Below are 20,557 nucleotides of genomic sequence, written 5' to 3'. Positions count from 1 at the left end.
GATAATACTGCAGCCATTCATTTATCTAAAAATCCTATTCTACACTCTAGAGCCAAACATATTGAAATTAAACACCATTTTATCAGAGATTATGTTCAGAGAGGCATTATAGATATTAAGTTTGTTGATACTGAAAATCAATGGGCTGATATATTTACTAAAGCTTTATCTGTTGAAAGATTTGATTTTATAAAGAAACATCTGAACATGTTTTCAATCTCTGAATGAAAAATTTTTTTTGGCAATTAAAGTGTAAGAGGTTATGTATATCAGAACTTATGATTCAGAACATCTGAAACACAAGCTCTGAAGTACTTGACTCTGATAGAGAATTTTAAATAACTCAGAGGCTCTGAACTATTTAAGTGGGAAACGTTTAGTATTCACTGCTGAACAGTTGTCCATTAAAATAGCAGTTACCGAGTAATTTTCTGCACGTGGTCTACGTGTGTCAGGTAGTGGGTGGTTAATGATGATTTTTGGTATTCAACTTTCTGTCAATTAGCGTAACTTCCCAAATTTGCTATTTTCGTGTTAACTGTATGCATTTAAATAAAACTTACACAATACACTTGCACACTATTCACTTTCACAACCTACACTTTCATATTCTCTCTAAACCTTCAACAAACTTTCTTTCTCTCTCGTTAGTTTTCAAACCCTACCCTAATCTCCAACAATGGCTGGACCGTCGTCATCTTCTTCAACAAAGATTCCACCGTTTATGTTCAAGAATCTTCAGATTGTTGGGAACGAGATGGAATTTCCTGAATCTGAACTTTGTTTTCTGTCTGAGAAGATTGTGGATTTTGATAGTCTCTCTGCAAATGGTTTTGAAGTTAAGCAGTACTTTACATCACAAAGATGGGATAAGTACTTCGACATGCTAAATGGTCCTATCTACCCAGACTTGCTTAAGAAATTTTGGATGAAAGCAAGAGTGTTTGATAACCATGAAGCAAAGAAGGAAGAGATTGCTGCTATTGAGAGGAATCCTAGTCTGAAGGGTAAAACTAGGAAGGAAATGGGCTTGCTGGAATTTACAGGTGTTCAGATTAGATCTAACATCTGTGGGATGAATATGGCTTTCTCACCAATTCATTTCAATGCTCTTCTTGGTCTACCTAACTCTGGGATAGAGTTAGATGCTTTTGAAAAGGATACCAGATATAGAGATGATCTTCTGCATCTCATCTGCACTGACTTCAAGCTGAAAGGGAAAGTCAAAGGATTGACTGACGAGTGCAGAGTTTTGTTCAAGATAATCCTTGCTTCTATCAGTCCAAGAGTTGGAGGGACTGATACAATCTCCTGGACGCATCGTCATTTGTTATATTTCCTTCTGACAAGGAAGAGAGTTAATCTTGGAGATTACTTTTTTGAACGGATTTGTGAAGCAATTTTTGCAAGTAAGTCTCAGAGGAAAACTACTATAGTTTATCCCAGGTTATTGTCAGATCTTCTATATCAAGGTCACGTGATTCAGAATCTGCAGAAGTTCCACCCAGAACTAGTTCAGAAGAAGTTTTATCCAGAGATTCTGAATGCTAGTTTTCTATCCAAGATGCGTTTGATTGCATCTAAGCCTGTTGCTCCTCCTAAAGAATTGTCTGTTAGGCTTGAAAATCGTCTGTACGTTGAAGGCTACCCTGTTATTTCTGAAGCTGATGCTGAGCATGTAATCCAAGACTATTTGGAAGTGCTCAGACAAGAAGGATTTGTTGTTGATAGAAGTATGGTTCCTCCAGCCCCTGTAAACTTGTATAATCCTAAGAGGAAGCCAAAGAGGAAAGCTGAACAAGAAAAACCAGATCTTTTGGCTCAGAAGAAAGTTAAAGTTGAACAATCTATGGCTGAGCAAAGGACTAAGAGGAAGCATGAAGAAACTGCAAACAAGGCTGCTGAAGGAGCTTCCAAAAAGCCTATTGTTGTTGAGGAAGACAGTTCATCTGAAGGATCTACGTCAGAAGATGAGACTGAGTCTGATGAAGAGACACTTGCTGAAAGACTTCGTAGAAGACCTGCTCCTATTTCCAAAGATAAAGGTAAGTCTACTAAGTATGTCTTTAATGAAAATGAGATTGGAATAGGTTACACCAAACCTCTCAGAACTATTTTACCAACCCCTGATATTCCAACCTCTGATAACCCCCTATCTGAACTAGAAAAACATCTGAGCCCTGACCCTCTCAATAATCACCCTCCTTCCCATGAAACTCAACACAAATCTAGCTCACCTCCTAAACCTAAATCACCTCAACCTCAACCTCAACCTGACATTCCACCATCTGAACCTCAACCAGATATTCCAAATGCTGAACCAAACTCACCTATTCCTGTCACTAAACCAATCTCTCCCACAAAACAATCCTCTCCACATCCTGAACCAACCCCTGAACATAAATCTCCTGAACCAACAGCTGAACACAAATCTCCTGAACCATCTCCTGAACATATTTACCCTGAATCAACTTCTGACATCTCATCATCTGAACCAACCCCTGAACCCCATCCTAACCCAAGTGCTGAACATGCTTCTCCTGAGCGTATTCACACTTGTGCTCCCAAGCCTTCAGATGCAGAAGTTGTGTCTGTTGACAACTCTGCTACTGAAACACCTACTCTCTCTACCATTCCCAATCCTTCACCCTCATCATCTAACCCTTTTAGTAATCTATCCACTCAGTTTCATGAAGATTTGCTTAGTTTATCTAAAATAAAGGACAGGTTCTTAGTTTGTCCTTCTGATGTGGACCTAGAAGTTTCAAGCATTAAGGCAAGGATTTGCAATGCTTTGGATGCTGCTGCTAAAGAGATTAAGGCCGTTGTTAGTAAAAGGGATCTGGATGGTATAAGCTTCATGAGGAACAGTTTGGCTAGGGCTGAGTTGAAAAGGTTAACGCCGTTCAATCATGAAGAGCATGAGCGTGCTAAGCTTGCTGCTATCGCTGGTGCTGTGAGGCGTCTGTCTGCATTCAAGGATTGCTGGGTTGATTCTTCTCTTTTGCAAAGACTTGAGGACCAACGGATTGAGAATGAACGACTAGCTGAAGCTGCTGCCAGGCTTGCTGAAGAAACTTCTGAGTTAAACCAAGAGGATGCTACAGATGATGTGCTTGCTTCTCAGAATCAAGAGGATGTGCTGATGATAGACTATCCAGAGGAAGGTGAACCCTCTGATAAAGGAAAGGCACCTTTGGTTGAAGAGCAAGCGCCTGTGATTGAAGATCAAACTCCTGTGATGGCTAATCAGTTGCAGATTTTTCAAGAGGCCCTGAGGGAACAGCAAGAAGGTTTAGAACGTCAAAGAGCTGCTCAAGAGACATTGGAAACCAAGGTGGATGGTTTAGTTTCCAATGTGGGTTCCTTGAATGAAAAATTCGACCAACTCTTAGCCTATCTTAAGAAACCCTAGGATTCTATGCACTTGTTTTAAGTTTTCTTTATTTTTCTGTTTATCTTCTGAACACTTTTTCTGGTTTATCTATTTCAAGTTGTTTTGTTTATGTTTTACTTGCTTACCTCTTTCATGTTCACTTGATATTTATATTTTCTTGATACATAAGAACATAAGAACACAAGATGCTTTTTAAAACGAAAATTTTTATTAATGCTCTAACCATGTTGAGTACATTGGTAAAAAGAAAAAGAAAAAGACAACCTAATCCTAATCAGATGGATAATACTCAGAAGAAATCTCAGATTTCTCCTCAGCATCCTCTAATGATATCTCTATGGGATCTGGGTTTTGTGCTTCTTCTTCTTCTTCTTGTTCCTCTTCTGGAACATAGCTAGCCAAGAACTCAACATAGTCAGCATCATCTTCTTCTTCATTCTCTTCAGCTTCAGAATCTGATGAGATGATTATTATCTCAGCATCTTGTGGTATCTTGTTGTCTTCTTTATCTTTTTCCTCGTTTTCGCGTCTCTCTTCGTCTTCTTTCTTTCTCTTAAACTCTGCGATGCGTAAACTAAATCTTTTCATTCTTCCCAATCTCTCTTGCTTCACTTGTTTATTCTTGTTTTTATGTGAAGCAGGCATGTTAACTTGTTCCTTTTTATAAACCCTTACGCGCGTTGTTTTCTGTTTTTGAAATTAATTCACCTTTGTAACAACCACTCTTCTTCTTTGACTATCTTGGTTATATAAATTCTTTTTTTTACTTTTTGATAATGACAAAAGGGGGAGTAGTTACGCATTAATTGATAAGTGATAAGGTTCAAAACTGAAACCACGCCTTTTATCTCGCTTTTATCTTGCTTTTATCCGTTAAATTAAAAGTTGTTACTTTTAAGTTGTTTTATGTATTTTAATGCGGAGACTAAGTTAGTTGAAACTAAAATAAATTTCATAAGTAAGGATAAGTTAAGAGTGCAATTTTAACTTAGCCTTATGAGACTTAGGGGGAGAGCTTACAAACCTCTTACTCTGAAGAAAGATATGAAATTTGTTTTATTTCAAACCATCTTAATCTTATACTAAATTAAGTATCATGGATAGAACTTAAAGTTTTTGACTTTAAGGAGTATCAATCTTAGGGGGAGCTTGCAAACCTCATAAACCTAAGAGAAACATGATAAGTTAATTTAACAACAATTGTCAATTAATACTAATGTTTGTCATCATCAAAAAGGGGGAGATTGTTGGAACAAAATTGATTTAAAAATGTTTGCCCCTAAATCTATAAAGGTTTTGATGATAACAAAGTATTAATTAACAATTGGAAGGACTAAAAATTTATTTTAAGTGCGCAGATATAAGCATCATATAAGCTCTGAGTGAAGTTCAGAGGATGTGAATTCAGAAGTTCACAAGCGCTCAGAAGATGTTGGACTTCAGAGGTTACAACGTTCAGAGGATGAAGACCTCAGAACTTCATGTCTGTCTACAAGCTTCATCAAACTCTGAAGATCTCTTTGAAAGCTGTGAAGATTCCCTTTGCTAGTCAACTCTTCTTCCAATGAAGAAAAGGACCTTTCAAGCCTGATCAGTTCAGCTACCTCTGTTTTGTCTGTCCTAACTTGAAGAACGTGGGTCTTCAGTTTTGTTAGCTGAATAAGGAAAGTCCACTCTGCAGTAGTCAAAGTAACTGAAACTCTTTCTTAGTTTTGGATACAACCAACTGCATCAAGACAGAATGCTTGAAGACAAAAGATTATCAACTCCAACGGTTCTTTTTGCAACGACTCTTTTCTAGTGGTATATATACTAGAAGATTCAGCTACAACAATATACACAATTATCAAGAATTGAACAAGCGCTGAACAAACTCTGAACTCTGTGATATACAAGCTCTGAACCTCGGTTAAGTGTTTTTGCACTTTAGTCAAATACTCTGTACTATTTGTATTTGCTCTCTTTAGGTTCATCTAAGAGCACTTGTATATTTTTATATACTTTACTAATTCTTAAGGAAACTTAAGCTTGTGTGCTTAAGTGTGAAACTTAAGCTTGTGTGCTTAAGTGTGAAGTCTTAAGCTTGTGTGCTTGAGCATTGTTGAGAAGTCTCTTGCTTGTGTGCTTGAGCAGGTGTAATCTTGTGTGATTATAGTGAAATCCCTTGGAAGTGCAAGGGGACTGGACTACTCTCGTTTTGTGAGAGGAACCAGTATAAATTGCTTGTGTGATCTCTCTCTCTCTATTGCGTTATTATTTGTGTTATTTATCCGCTGCTAACATAGTTGAGTTAAGAACTTGAAAAAGTTTTAACTTAGCTAAAACACAATTCAACCCCCCCCCCTTCTTGTGTTTTCACACCTTCATGCTACAATTTGATTTTCTGGGAAAAGAAAAAGGACAGGGGCTTCTGTTAATTTGACGTGCTACAATATGATCTATGAGACGTAGAGAATATAATGTAAGATTGATCTAATGGTCTATATGATAAAAAAAAAAAAAAAAGTCACAGTGACTTTAGCGCTTTAAAGTCACACAATCCTAGTCCAAAACTTGAATCATCTCCTTTATTATTTGTCTCCATCTCTTTCTTAAATCTCATTTTATCTTTTAATAATTTTATTATTTTCTTTTTGTAACGGAGATAAATGTTACATGATGCATAAATTTGTTTTTACTATTAAATCAATAAAATTTATCATTAAATGAAATATAATAAAATTTATCAATCTATTGATAAAAATAAAATTTGTGCTTGAAACAATGTGATTTACTCGTACATGTTAGGCAAAGTTGAAAAAGATATGTCCATAAATTCCAATTCGGCTTATAAAAATGCCGAAATAATTCTGAAGCTCTCATTTATACGTGAGTTGATGATAGCTTTGTGATTTTTTCTACGTAAAAAAAAATTGAAAAAATTGAAAAAGAGATTATAACATTTTTATTTATTTATTTTGACACACAAGAGTTTATAAACATAAAACCTATTAAAATTTGTACACCGAAATAAAATATTTTCTTCTAAAATTATTTTAAAAAATGGAAAAGAAAATAAAGCCCACTGCACAATAAAACGAGCCCAAATGCGAAAAGAAAAAAAACCCTAATGTGTTCACTCTAAAAAAATCTGAATATTTCAGCCACCACACCATTTCTATCTCTTTCCGTTTCTATTCGCGTGTTCCACTCAAACAAACCTTGCTCTATAAAACAACTCGTTTCTCCGATATCATCAAATCTTAATCATCCATGGCGAATATTCCCGATCCAGATATCGACGACGATTTTAGCGACATTTACAAAGAGTACACTGGTCCTCCAGGATCTGGATCTACTCTAGAGAGAGCAAAATCAAACAAAAGGTCAAATGCAGGTTCTGATGAAGAAGATGAAGTTCGTGATCCTAATGCTATTCCAACTGGTTTCATCAGCCGTGATGCTAAGGTTTGGGAAGCTAAATCCAAAGCTACTGAGAGAAATTGGAAGAAAAGAAAAGAAGAAGAAATGATCTGTAAACTCTGTGGTGAATCAGGGCATTTCACTCAGGTATTATAAATTATGTGATTTGTTATATTCATCGTTGTTGTTATTAGGTTCTGTTTGGATGAATAGATTAATTAAGCAATTATAGAAAAAATAAGTGTCGTTTCACTCTGGTATCATAGGTTTAGGTATCATGAATGTTAATTGTAATATGCATTAGGGCATGTTTGTTTTTGACAATTGACTTATTTGAGCTTATTTGTTGCCACAAGCACTTATCTATTGACTTATTTGAGCCTATATATTGTCATGCACTTGTGACAAAAACACTTGGGCCCGTTTGATTAGCTTATTTTTGAACTTATGCAAACAGCTTATGCAATATAAATTAGGTTTTATGCTATTTTAAAAGTTCACACTAGTAAAAATTGTATTTTTTATAAGCTATTTTATCATAAACTACCTTGACAAACTTATAATAATAATACATAAAAATTGCATAAGCTGTTTGCATAAGCTCAAAAATAAGCTAATTCAAACGGGCCCTTATTATCTATTGACTTGTTTGAGCTTATCTATTGGCATATACACTTGTGACATAATCACTCATATATTCACTTATTTGAGCTTATCTATCGTCATAAACACTTATAGCATAAATAATTTTCATTTCACTAAGGTATCACAGGTTTCTGTGTTCTCAATGCTACTATACATTAGGCATGGTTATACTGAGCTTATTTATCTATTGACATTTATGGAGAGCATATCGAAATGACTTATTACATGTCCATAAGGTGTTTTCAGCTTATTTTCATAAACTTTTCAGCACATAGCATATGAAAATAGCTTATAACATAAGTAAAAAACAGTAGTGTTATTTTATCTTTTGATATATAAAATAGGTTATAGTTATACATAAACATTTATATGATAAACACACTTAGCTAAATTGTTTATCCAATCAGGGCCTTTGTTGATTAATATTTTGTCATGGCCATTTTAGTCGAATGATATTATTGTACTTGACAATATAGGGTTGCCCATCTACCCTTGGGGCAAACAATAAGTCTCAAGAATTATTTCAAAGGATACCCGCAAGAGACAAAAATGTAAGAGCACTTTTCACAGAGAAAGTTATAAGTAAAATTGAAAGGGATATTGGCTGCAAAATTAAGATGGACGAGAAATTCATTATTGTCAGCGGTAAGGATAGGTTAGTTTTATCTAAAGGTGTTGATGCTGTGCATAAGATTAGAGAGGAAGGTGAACAAAAAGGATCTTCCAGTTCTCACATGAATCGATCAAGGTCACCACCATCTCACCGATCAAGGTCACCACCACCTCAGAGAAGTCCTGTTAATGCCCGGTTTCAGCGCTCTGAGCCCCAGAGATCTCATTCTGCACCACGGAATACCCCTCCGTTTCCACAAAGGTTTGGTAGGCAAGAGAGAGCTGTTGATGATCGTGTTCGCGAGGACACTCAAAAGTTTGCAAGAGATTCTCCACAAGGTAGGAACAACGTAGGATATCTTTATGCCATCATTACAAAGCTGGTATTTTTGTGTTTTGTAGCTTGTTAGGATTTTTTGTACACTTGTGTTCTGTTTTGTGATATTTGTTCCTCAAAGTGCCTGCATTTTAATCTTGTTGCTCTTGTCATTTACTTGCAGCAAGAGGTAAGTTCTTAGCCTTCAACAATTATCTCCATCCTGAAGAGTATTTACTGAAAGGATTGGCTCCAATGGTTTCAGTATGCGAATATAAAGATACTTTTTGAATTAAAGCTACGTTAGTATCTTGAATCAAGTGCAATTTGTTGAATTAAAGAAAATCATCTATGTTGGCATCCTGATTCAAGTGCTTTAACATACTCTTCATTTCGTGAAGCTTATGGGAATAGTGCGCCTAGAGGTCGTTCAAGCCAGTCAAGATCTCCAAGACAGGCTCCACATTCAGGGAACTCTTATAATTCATTTGATGGCCGAAGTCAAAACATGAGTACTTACAAGAATGATGGGTGGGATTCTCACAGGAGAGAATCTGGTATCCAACCCGGTCAGCAGTTTGATCACAATGCCCCACCTCAGTCTCTAGAAGAATTAGAATTAGAGTATAAAAAGGAGGCAATGGAGCTAATGAAAATTCGTGACAGAGAAGAAGATGAAGAAAATTTCCAGCATCGTGAGGTGCGTTCATTGGAAAATAATTTTTGCTCATGTCGAGCCATAATTTACAATCATATGTTCTCTCACACATGGTGTATCACTGAAAAATACTCAAAACTGTCTTATTCGGCATTTTGTCAATGACAAACCTTTGTGAGACCAATGGCTGATGAAGGTCTCCTAGTTATAATTATTTAGAACTTTGTTTCTATGTTTTTTTGTGACTTTGCTTGTACAACAACTTTTTCTGATATTTACTCCCTCCGTCCCATTTTATAAGACCTTCTTTGACTAAATGCACTATTTATATGTCTTATTTTGACCGTATTTTTGTAACAGTATATAAATGTAAATATTATCATATAAAATCTTGTTTGATTTGTTTCCATGAGTATTTTTAAAATATCAAATTTCTATAATTTTTACTAATAGAGAATTCTCTATTAAAGATATTCGTAATCAAAATTATGTATTGACATGCGTGCTGTGGTCAATGGGGTCATATATTTTGGGACGGAGGGAGTATTTAACTTGAAAGTGAAAAGAAGAGAAGTTGGGAGATTTACTATTTCTCACATTAATAATTTTTTAATCTACAATGTATTTTTGTTTAGCTTGTTTATTACAGTTTTTTGTAATTCTAATATTTTGTTTATTGCTTGAAGGCTATTCGAGATATGAGGGAGAAGTACATGAACAAAGTTGCTTTGTTGAGTGCCACACATGCAAAACAATGGGAAGACTTTTGTCAGCTTGATGCTCAGAGACGTCAACAACATTCCATCCAGCAAATGTCTCCTGGATATCGGGGTTATAAGCAGCAGAATTTTGCTGACTATGATAGGTCTCCTGTCAATCCTCCCTTTGTTGGAACCAATTTACCTTTGGAATCAAGGAATAGGTTCTCAAACAGTATGGAGCCTTATCCTACAAGGCCTCATGATAATTTTGGTGAATTTCAGAGGCGTGGAGATTTCGCAAAAGCTTACAACCGATATTAAAATTCCTTTTATCAAGTGGTGAGTTATTCTACTGACCTAGACTTCCAAACCTACTAATTTTTTATTCGATAAAATTGATTAGTTCAAATCTTTTGGTTCCTCTCCTCAACTGTAAATATGGTGAACTCCTTGTCTCATTTTAGTAAAATCAATAATCAGATATAGATCTTGCCCCAAGGTTGGAATGTTATTCCATTTTATTCATTTAGTAGTTCATGTGGTCTTAAGGCCTCATCCTGTGACGTTGATGCTGTCACATAGAAAGGTTTAATGCTGTAAAGCTCTTGTACTATAGTTGACCACCGGTGACACTGCAGTTTGTTATGGTAGATATTGTTCGTCTTTTTCAGCCATAGCTTTAATTCTGCTCGATAAAATTTTCAGGTTCCTGATTGATCGAGTAGGTGTTAAATGAACGAGAGCCCATAAGTTAGGTAAGTGTGTTTTTTATTAATATTAGGATTTGGGAAGTGACAGATTCTATTTAATGGATCTGGTTTCTTTTTGAATATGCTCAGTCTTGTCAAGAACTTTGCTGTAAGTTGTGATGCATTGTTTACTATCAGTAACCGGTAACATGGTACTGAAGCATTGTCAATGTAGTGATGTTGCGATATCATATGAATCGATTGTTGATTTAGTTGTGAACGAATTTTATGCCTTGTTGCAATCCATGTGACCATGTGTTTGTTCTACTTTTGTGGGTTCTTGTGGATTTTTTAGATATTGGAGAAAGGCCAGCAACTTGCACAATTGTTATTATTGAGTGATTTTTATGTTGATGTTGCTAATAACGGCTAGTCACTCCTCTATCCACTGAAAGCAAGCCATGTGGCTTTCTTCAATAATAGCGTGTTATATATCTTTTGCGCGTCTGGTTTTTTATTTATTTATCAGTTAGTATACTTTGAATGTGTTAACACAGCTCCCTACTATATCAACATCTTAGGTCATTGACATAAGGATGTGATATGATTTGAGTTGAACAAACAAATGACGGACGTTCATATGGGTTTATTTTAATTGAAACTTTAAGGTGGAAGATTTATCATTGCATGGTGAGATGGACTTCTGACAGACCTAAAACATCAAGATATTTTCAAAAGAAACAAATTTTTTAAATGAAAGAAAATGTATTAGTAAATGACTAATTTTTCAATGTCACATTTTCAAATTTCCAAATGATTTTTTAGCATTTACCCGTATATAGTAAAGGCAAAAATAGTTTAGATATGTTTTCACCTAATTCGATCAAAGTTTGGGATATGCCTTTACTCATTAACCTTTAAAACGTTAATCCTGAGTATTAAAGTTTAAAACTCGTCAGACCCAAAAAAAAGTCAAATTCATTTCCGAAGCATAATTATGTTTTCTTGCTGGTGAAAATAACTTAAGGTTAAGCATTTTTTTCTATGAAACTTCAGAGAAGCAAATCATGAGTATCCATCTGTGATCATGCATCTTTTATATTAGGGTTAATATGTTTTTAGTCCCTACATTTTTTTTATGATGAAAAAATATCCTATACTTTTTTCTGTTAGCACTTTTAGTCTTGGCTGTTAAAATTTTAATAGACTTGACACATATTTTTATTAAAAATAAATAAATTTAATTCACTATAAACAAAAAATACAACAAAGAAAAACAAATTGTTATTAAAATAAAAAATAAAAGAAAAATCAAATCTGAAATTAAAATCAAAAATCAAAACTGGACAAAAAAAATCAAAACTTAAATTAAATCATATGAAGATTTTTTTTTTGGTATTAACATTACTCAAACCCTTCCTTGCATTTCTCCTTCTCTCGATCTAGAGCTGTAAAAAGGGCCTTAAGGGGCCGGCCCTTTAAGGGGCGGACCCACTTATTCCTGATTATTAATTTTATTTAAATTTTAAAAACAGTTTTTTTAGGGTGCCGATCGTGGACAGTGCTGATTGAAGAAAAAGAGAATAAGTTCACGACACTAGAAAAATTGTTTAAAATTTAAATAAAATTAATAATCAGGAATAAGTGGGTCCGCCCCTTAAAGGGCCGGCCCCTTAAGGCCCTTTTTACAGCTCTATCTCGATCTGTGCCGACGAAGAATCTCTCACAGGTTGTTACAACTTCATCACCTCATTTTCGAATTTCAATATTTTGTTTGATTTTCACCTATTCCTTCTTCAATTTGTTCATTCCTTGCTCATATATTGTTGATCTATTCGCTTCTAGATCTTTTCTAATACTTCAGTTTCAAATTGATTATCCCACACATTTCTTTGTTCAACAACAGATCTGAATTTCTGGGTTTCACCGATGAAATTTCGGTTTTCTGTGTTTCAGCGATGAATTTCAACAACAGCTTTGTTTATGTGTCATTTGCTTATTCGTTATCTCTTGCAAGGTTTAGTGTTCAGAATTGTTAGAGAAGATGATAAGGTGGATATGAATTTCTGGAAAAAGAAGAAAGAATCATGGTGGTAGGGATTTTTATTGGTTACATGGTGGTAGGGATGATGAAGAATCATGGTTGTGTTGTTGTTGGAGTTGCTGCATTGCTTGTTGTTCTTGTTTATGTTGAGGATTGCTGGCATACGTTGCTTGTTCTTGCTTGGTTTAACTTCTCTTTTTATGAAACATTTTATTTTATTTTATTTGGAATAAATGGTATTTAACTTCTTCTTCTTCTTTTGACAAAAACTTCTTTTTTTAAATGGAATAATGGTATTAAGTTCTTTTGTCTTTTTATAATTAAAAATGACACATGTAACAATATCATTTGTCATCCCATTAAAAAAAAGGCCCACACCAAGCCACATCAACATTCTGTTAAAATTTTAACCGCGAGACTAAAAGTAGTGACAGAAAAAATTATAGGGGTTTTTTTTAACCATAAAAAAAAATTAAGAACTATTATTGACTACGATATTTAACCATATTTAACCATTTATATTATTTTGAAAAGGTTTTCGACTACGATATGTCAAATCAATTATGGGTTATATTGAAAGATAAACAAGGAGAAAAGAAGAATTTTAACTATATGAATGTTCATGTACCAACTGAATTCTAAATATGGGAATCCAAATTATATTTTTTAACAATAAAAGAAATTATATTTTTTTTGGGAATCCAAATATTAAAAAAAAACCCTTACTTTTTTTTTTACGTATATGTATCTAATCACTAATAAAAAAGTCACCACCACCACCATTGATGGGAAACAAATGCAGATGAATGTGACGAAAAAAATTTGTTTGTTGTAAAAAGTTGTAATGAATCAAAAGTTTGTAAAAAAGATGTAGAATTTATTAAAATATTTTTTGCAAAAAAAAAACAAATTTGATAAGTAAAGAAGAAGAAAAAAAAATTTGGTATAATGACGATGAAAGTAAAAAGTCTTGGAGAGTTTGAAAAATTTTCAAGGCTCTTGGTGAGATTGTTGAAAAAGTGAACAAAGAAAAGAAGAAGAAAAAACCGGGTACAGTGATGATGAACTACGAAAGTAATAAAGAAGAAGAAGAAGTTTGATACAATGATGAAGAAAGAAAAAAGTCTTGGAGAGTTCAAAAAAGTCTCAAGGCTTTTGGTGAGATTGTTGAAAAAGTCTATCAAGTGTATTTTCAACTAAAAAATCTCTCAAAATCCATTCCAAAAAAGAATCCATCAAAATCGGTTGACTTTTGAATACCAATAAACATTTTGAATTGAATACCAACGGATTTTGTTGTCCTAAAAAAAAATTTCTTGTTTGTCTTAATTGAATACCACAAGATTTATTTAACTTTTGTAAAACTCTTGATTGAATACCTCAAGATATTTTTGTCATAAAAAAGTTTTTTAAAATCTCATGAAATCCCAATCCAATACACCCCTAAGAAACATGAGAAATTCTTAAGTGAATCTTTACCTAAGCATTAACTAATTATTATATTAAATAATTACAAATAATTAATAGTGTAGTAATTAATAAATCCAAATCTCTTTAACCAAAAAAATAAATTAACAAAACTAAATCTCTATAAATAAGGAAAGAAAAAAAAAACATACATGTACACTTTATAATTTATTTTCACACACTCATTTTTTTTCATACTAAGCTTTCTTTTCTTTTCTTTTTTTAATTTTTTTACTAATTGAAACTTGTATTTATATTAGTAATAAGCTATTAATTCAATTAGTTTATATTTTATTATTTTTTCTCTCATTTTATTCATGTTATCTTACTTGAAAATAATTAAATACTACTGTTAATTAAACATTTTTTTATGGCACTTTATATTAATAAGATAATTCAACCGTTAATTTAACTACATAATATAAATTGAATTATCTAACTTATTAGCTATAAGCTACCTTATAATTTATACGACATAAGTTTTTTTTATCAACTATCAAATATTTTTTTATCCAACAAATTCATAATAGTTTGGACAGTCCCTAAGTTTTCAAAAAGTACAAAAATAATAATGATGTATATTCTTTGATACACAACTTGTATTATTGGTTACCGCGCTATTCCATACGCAAAATTCTTTGAAATATGATAAGTTAGTATCAAAATATGATAAGACATTTACTTAACAGGTATTCAGCAATGTATTGATCATCCAAGTGTTTACATAAAAATAATTGAAACAAGAAAATTAAAAACAAAAGAGAGAGCTTAGTTGGAGAAAAGAAAATATGAGCAATTAGAAAAAAAATTAATAAAATGCACAACACATATTTTTTTATAACTCATTTTTTTCCTTTCCTTATTTATAGAGATTTAGTTTTAATTATTTATCTACTAATTATATGTAATTATTTAATATAATAATGAGTTGTAATTATGTGATTTGTTGTGCCTAATCATTAATGCTTAGGTGAGTACTCACCTAAAAATTTCTCAATATTTCTCAAGAAGTATATGATTTTTTTTGTTTCAATTACTTCCTCGAATTAAGGGAATAATTGATATGATTAATTTCTTTTTTTTTTTGCTATAAATATTGCTCTTGAGTATCACATTTTTATACATCATTAGGAATCATTAGGAATTAGGAAATAGATTATGAAATTCTTCTAAAAATCTTTTTGGTTTTTTCTTATTCGTTGAAACAATTTTCTTATGGTCGTATATTTTTTCACATGTTGAATTCCAAAATCTTATTTATTTTATTTTTGGTATGTTTTTTATAGTATGACAATACATTTTAATCATATATTTCTATCAATATGATTTTATGAGTTAGTTAGTCACCTTTTTTACATTTTATTTGCAGATATTATGATTTTATGAGCTAGTTAGTCACCTTTTTTGCATTTTCTAGGGAACATATATTTCATATTTTCAATTCATACATCAATACGGGAGCCTATTTTTTATTGTAATTTCTACGGGAACGTATATTTCTTAGTATGCATTAATATAAATGACTTTTTTATTTTATAATTTCTACTTTTTATTGACACTTGACACATTATAATTTCTACTTAGATCTATATTTTTACTCATATTAATATGAAGACCTACTTATTTATAATTTTTTTACGGTAATTTTTATTTTATAATTTTTATAGATTCTATATTTTTAGTCATATATTAATACGAAGACCTATTTATTTTATAACTTTCAACGGGAACCTGTATATTTCTGCTTAAATATTAATACGGGAATCGTTTTTTTTTTGTTATTTATACTGCAATATTTCTATTCATATATTGTTACACAAACTTTTTTTTTTTTGTAATTCAAATTCATCTCAAAGCCTTTTTACGAAATCTCAAAGTCTCTTCCATATATTTTCGATCAACTTTACGATTCTTTTAGTGGAGAATAATATAAACAACAATTATGATATATTTTTAATTTGATAAGAAAAAATACTAACTATAGGAATCTTTCTTAAGAAGATCTATGACACTATACATAAATTTTTAGTTGGGTGTTATTTTAATTATTAAATTTTATATGATTATAAATATTTATGTAGTTGTCGTTAATTATCTTCTATTAACAATTAAAATTTTAATTTTTCAGTTTGAAGTAAAGTATATTATTTATAAGTCAATAAATCTACAAACGTGTTTTTACCCGTGTTTGGCACGGGTCTGGATACTAGTTAATTCTACACTTAAATTTCTTGAAAATTTACTATGTTACCACGTTATTTAACATTTGTAAATGTATTTTTCCATCATTTTTTATTCACAGAATCATAAGGTAAACCAAAAATACTTACAAGATAGCCAATACTTATAAGGTAGCTAATACTTCAAGAAAAGGGGATTTCTATCCACACCTTCTCATCAACAAAAAGGTAGCCATAGTTGAATTCTCAGTGAAATTCCAGTACTATTATTAACAGAAAATGAATTACTTCAATAGATCCCATATCTTCTATCCTCACGGCTTGGAATAAAAGCCACTTTTCCTTCATCATCAGATGATGACAAGTTGTCACGTTTGGCTGCTTCAATCCTCCTAGCTGCAGCTTCATCTTTCTGGCGTTGTTCTTTTCGAAGACGATGTTTCCTTAGATGATTAAAAGAGAGAAGAAAAAAATTCAATACACTTATATAATAAACCTATCAATCAAAATGAAAAATGTATAAAACAGTGTACACATGAACAATGAAGTATGCTACACAAATTAGATGGACAGAAATTGGATGGATTATCAAGATTTTCTATTGAATGAACATCAAATTAATCTTGATTTTCTAATGAACAGAAGATTATGAACGATTAATCAAATTAATAAATTAGATTTCTAAATGAATTTCAGATTTAGAAGATTTAGGAAGATTATGAACAGATTTAATTGAATTTCAATAACAGATTTAACTGAATTAATATGTCTAGCATCATAAGATTCGATGTCATCGGAATCCTCAGTCTTCATCTCGTTCTCCTCCGCGTTCTCCAGTGACTTCTCCGGTGACTTCTCCTCTGGTGGAGAATGCTTGCGACGGTTGTGGCGAGAGGCAGTGGCGTATCCAGGAACCTGGGTTAGGGGGTGCAAATTTTTTTACTTTATTAACAATAATAATTATTATTATATTTAAATAAAAATATTTAAAATATCGATTTCGTATGCAGTATTTTTTTTCTAATTTTATTTTTTATTTTGTTGACAAAAATAAATTTAGGTGAGTTGGATTCCGAGAGCTCAACCAAATTAGAATAATCAATAAGCTTCAAAAACCATTAACAATAAAGTTATATTAACAAAGAATTTAATTTATATAATCAGTCTGTGTAAAGTTATATTACACATGAATCCATCCAATAATATATTAACCATAATGTAATGTATGTTTTTAAAAACATGATGTGTCGTGTATATATATATATATATATATATATATTAAATTATATGGCAATATAATATTAGAGCATACACAATCATCAATTCCACTTGGGTTCTTTAAATGGGATCCACTTGATATTTTATATTATTTCACACTTCCCAATTATTTAAACAACTCAACTACATTTTTTTAAATATTCATACAACTCATTAAACACTCTAAAATGAGTTCCACTATACCCCGCAATATCTCCCACATATATATGTTGGTCAGTTATTTGAAGACGAAAATAAACAAAATCTGTCCATGTGGCACTTCAAGCACGATGGTATACAGATGAACGCTCTATTATATAGAAACGATGAAAAAAGTGAAATATCCATGTATTACTGACAACCAACGTTGTTGTTCAGATAAAAAACGTTACATAACAGTCGATAATTATGCTCTTAGATGTATTTGTAAAACAACTTTACACTGATAATACATAACAATTAAACTCTAAAAATAATACTAGTTTTTACAGATGCAATATTTTTTTTTTGTTACATACAGGATGCAATATTTTTTTTTATATGTTTGTTTAAATGCAACTATGCATAAAGTAGTAAACACACAAATATGTAACCAACCGTAAAAAAACATGTAACACAAACGTAACAAACAGTAAAAAAAACAATATAACTAGTGGGCCACATATAAAAGCCCAAATGAGTTAGAATAACCCTAAAAAAATATCATCTTCTCTAACTTGTTGTGCAGCCGCTTCCTATGTTATTTTCACTTCCTCTGTTATTTATCATTTTTTGTTTATGCTTCTTTTCGTTATTTTTTTGTTTGCCAGCATAGTTCATCTTCTCTATTTCCATTCTTTTGTGTTCTTCTTCTCTTGGCTTGGTGCAAATATAAAATTTTAGGGGGTTCAAGGTGCAAAATATATAAGGATCCATGTACAATTTTTTCAAGTTCAGGAGGTTCAGTTGAACCCCTGAGATCAACGTGGCTACGCCCCTGGCGAGAGGGACGACGAGGCATGTTGAGTGAAACAGATGATCGAGAGCGAAAATGGGAGACATGAGAACGAGAGAAATGTGAGGGAAATGTGAGATAATATATATATATATATATATATAACCGTGATTCTCCCTACAAAATTCAGCTAATTTTAATGTAATTCTTTTTGTACAATTTTTCAATAATTATGTTATTTAAACATCAAAATACCAACACTATATGCGATACCCTATATGTTTATCTGAATTAATATGTCTAGCATCATAAGATTCGATGTCATCGGAATCCTCAGTCTTCATCTCGTTCTCCTCTACGTTCTCCTCATCGTTCTCCACTGACTTCTCCGGTGACTTCTCCTTTGGTGGAGAATGCTTGTGACGGTTGTGGCGAGAGGCAGTGGCGTATCCAGGAACCTGGGTTAGGGGGTGCAAATTTTTTACTTTATTAACAATAATAATAATTATTATATTTAAATAAAAATATTTAAAATATCGATTTCGTATGCAGTATTTTTTTTCTAATTTTATTTTTTATTTTGTTGATAAAAATAAATTTAGGTGAGTTGGATTCCGAGAGCTCAGCCAAATTAGAATAATCAATAAGCTTCAAAAACCATTAACAATAAAGTTATATTAACAAAGAATTTAATTTATATAATCAGTCTGTGTAAAGTTATATTACACATGAATCCATCCAATAATATATTAACCATAATGTAATGTATGTTTTTAAAAACATGATGTGTCATATATATATATATATATATATATATATATATATATATATATATATATATATATATATATATATATATATATTAAATTATATGGCAATATAATATTAGAGCATACACAATCATCAATTCCACTTGGGTTCTTTAAATGGGATCCACTTGATATTTTATATTATTTCACACTTCCCAATTATTTAAACAACTCAACTACATTTTTTAAACAATATCTCCCACATATATATGTTGGTCAGTTATTTGAAGACGAAAATAAACAAAATCTGTCCACGTGGCACTTCAAGCACGATGGTATACAGATGAACGCTCTATTATATAGAAACGATGAAAAAAGTGAAATATCCATGTATTACTGACAACCAACGTTGTTGTTCAGATAAAAAAATGTTACATAACAGTCGATAATTATGCTCTTAGATGTATGTGTAAAACAACTTTACACTGATAATACACAACAATTAAACTCTAAAAATAATACTAGTTTTTACAGATGCAATATTTTTTTTTTGTTACATACAGGATGCAATATTTATTTTTATATGTTTGTTTAAATGCAACTATGCATAAAGTAGTAAACACACAAACATGTAACCAACCGTAAAAAAACATGTAACACAAACATAACAAACAGTAAAAAAAAACAATATAACTAGTGGGCCACATATAAAAGCCCAAATGAGTTAGAATAACCCTAAAAAAAATATCATCTTCTCTAACTTGTTGTGCAGCCGCTTCCTATGTTATTTTTCATTTTTTATTTATGCTTCTTTTCCTTATTTTTTTGTTTGTAAGCATAGTTCATCTTCTCTATTTCCATTCTTTTGTGTTCTTCTTCTCATGGCTTGGTGCAAATATAAAATTTTAGGGGGTTCAAGGTTCAAAATATATAAGGATCCATGTACAATTTTTTCAAGTTCAGGAGGTTCAGTTGAACCCCTGAGATCAACGTGGCTACGCCTCTGGCGAGAGGGACGACGAGGCATGTTGAGTGAAACAGATGATCGAGAGCGAAAATGGGAGACATGAGAACGAGAGAAATGTGAGGGAAATGGGAGAATGGGAGATAATATATATATATATATATATATATATATATATATATATATATATATATATATATATATATATATATATATATATATATATATATATATATATATATATATAACCGTGATTCTCCCTACCAAATTCAGCTAATTTTAATGTAATTCTTTTTGTACAATTTTTTAATAATTCTGTTATTTAAACATCAAAATACCAACACTATATGCGATACCCTATATGTTTATCTGAATTAATATGTCTAGCATCATAAGATTTGATGTCATCGGAATCCTCAGTCTTCATCTCGTTCTCCTCTGCGTTCTCCTCAGCGTTCTCCAGTGACTTCTTCTCTGGTGGAGAATGCTTGCGACGGTTGTGGCGAGAGGCAGTGGCGTATCCAGGAACCTGGGTTAGGGGG

At 32.0% G+C, this 20,557-nt stretch overlaps 1 protein-coding gene across 2 annotated transcripts; it reads left to right on the top strand.

The window, feature by feature from the left end:
* The first annotated feature begins 6,493 nt into the window (after positions 1-6,493).
* On the top strand, positions 6,494-10,722 carry LOC123891092. Of its 2 annotated transcripts, XM_045940898.1 has the most exons (6): positions 6,495-6,946; positions 7,921-8,395; positions 8,557-8,562; positions 8,774-9,072; positions 9,717-10,070; positions 10,437-10,722. In XM_045940898.1, the coding sequence occupies exons 1-5, from the start codon at positions 6,650-6,652 to the stop codon at positions 10,050-10,052; spliced, it is 1,413 nt and encodes a 470-aa protein (XP_045796854.1). In that variant the 5' UTR covers positions 6,495-6,649; the 3' UTR covers positions 10,053-10,070; positions 10,437-10,722. The 2 variants fall into 2 exon arrangements, with proteins under 2 accessions (XP_045796855.1, XP_045796854.1); XM_045940899.1 differs by lacking the exon at positions 8,557-8,562 and having other exon boundaries at positions 6,494-6,946.
* The last annotated feature ends 9,835 nt before the right edge of the window (positions 10,723-20,557 follow it).

This window comes from Trifolium pratense, linkage group LG6, assembly GCF_020283565.1.
Source record: "Trifolium pratense cultivar HEN17-A07 linkage group LG6, ARS_RC_1.1, whole genome shotgun sequence".
NCBI lineage: Eukaryota > Viridiplantae > Streptophyta > Magnoliopsida > Fabales > Fabaceae > Trifolium > Trifolium pratense.
This window is presented reverse-complemented; position numbering and strand designations above follow the sequence as displayed.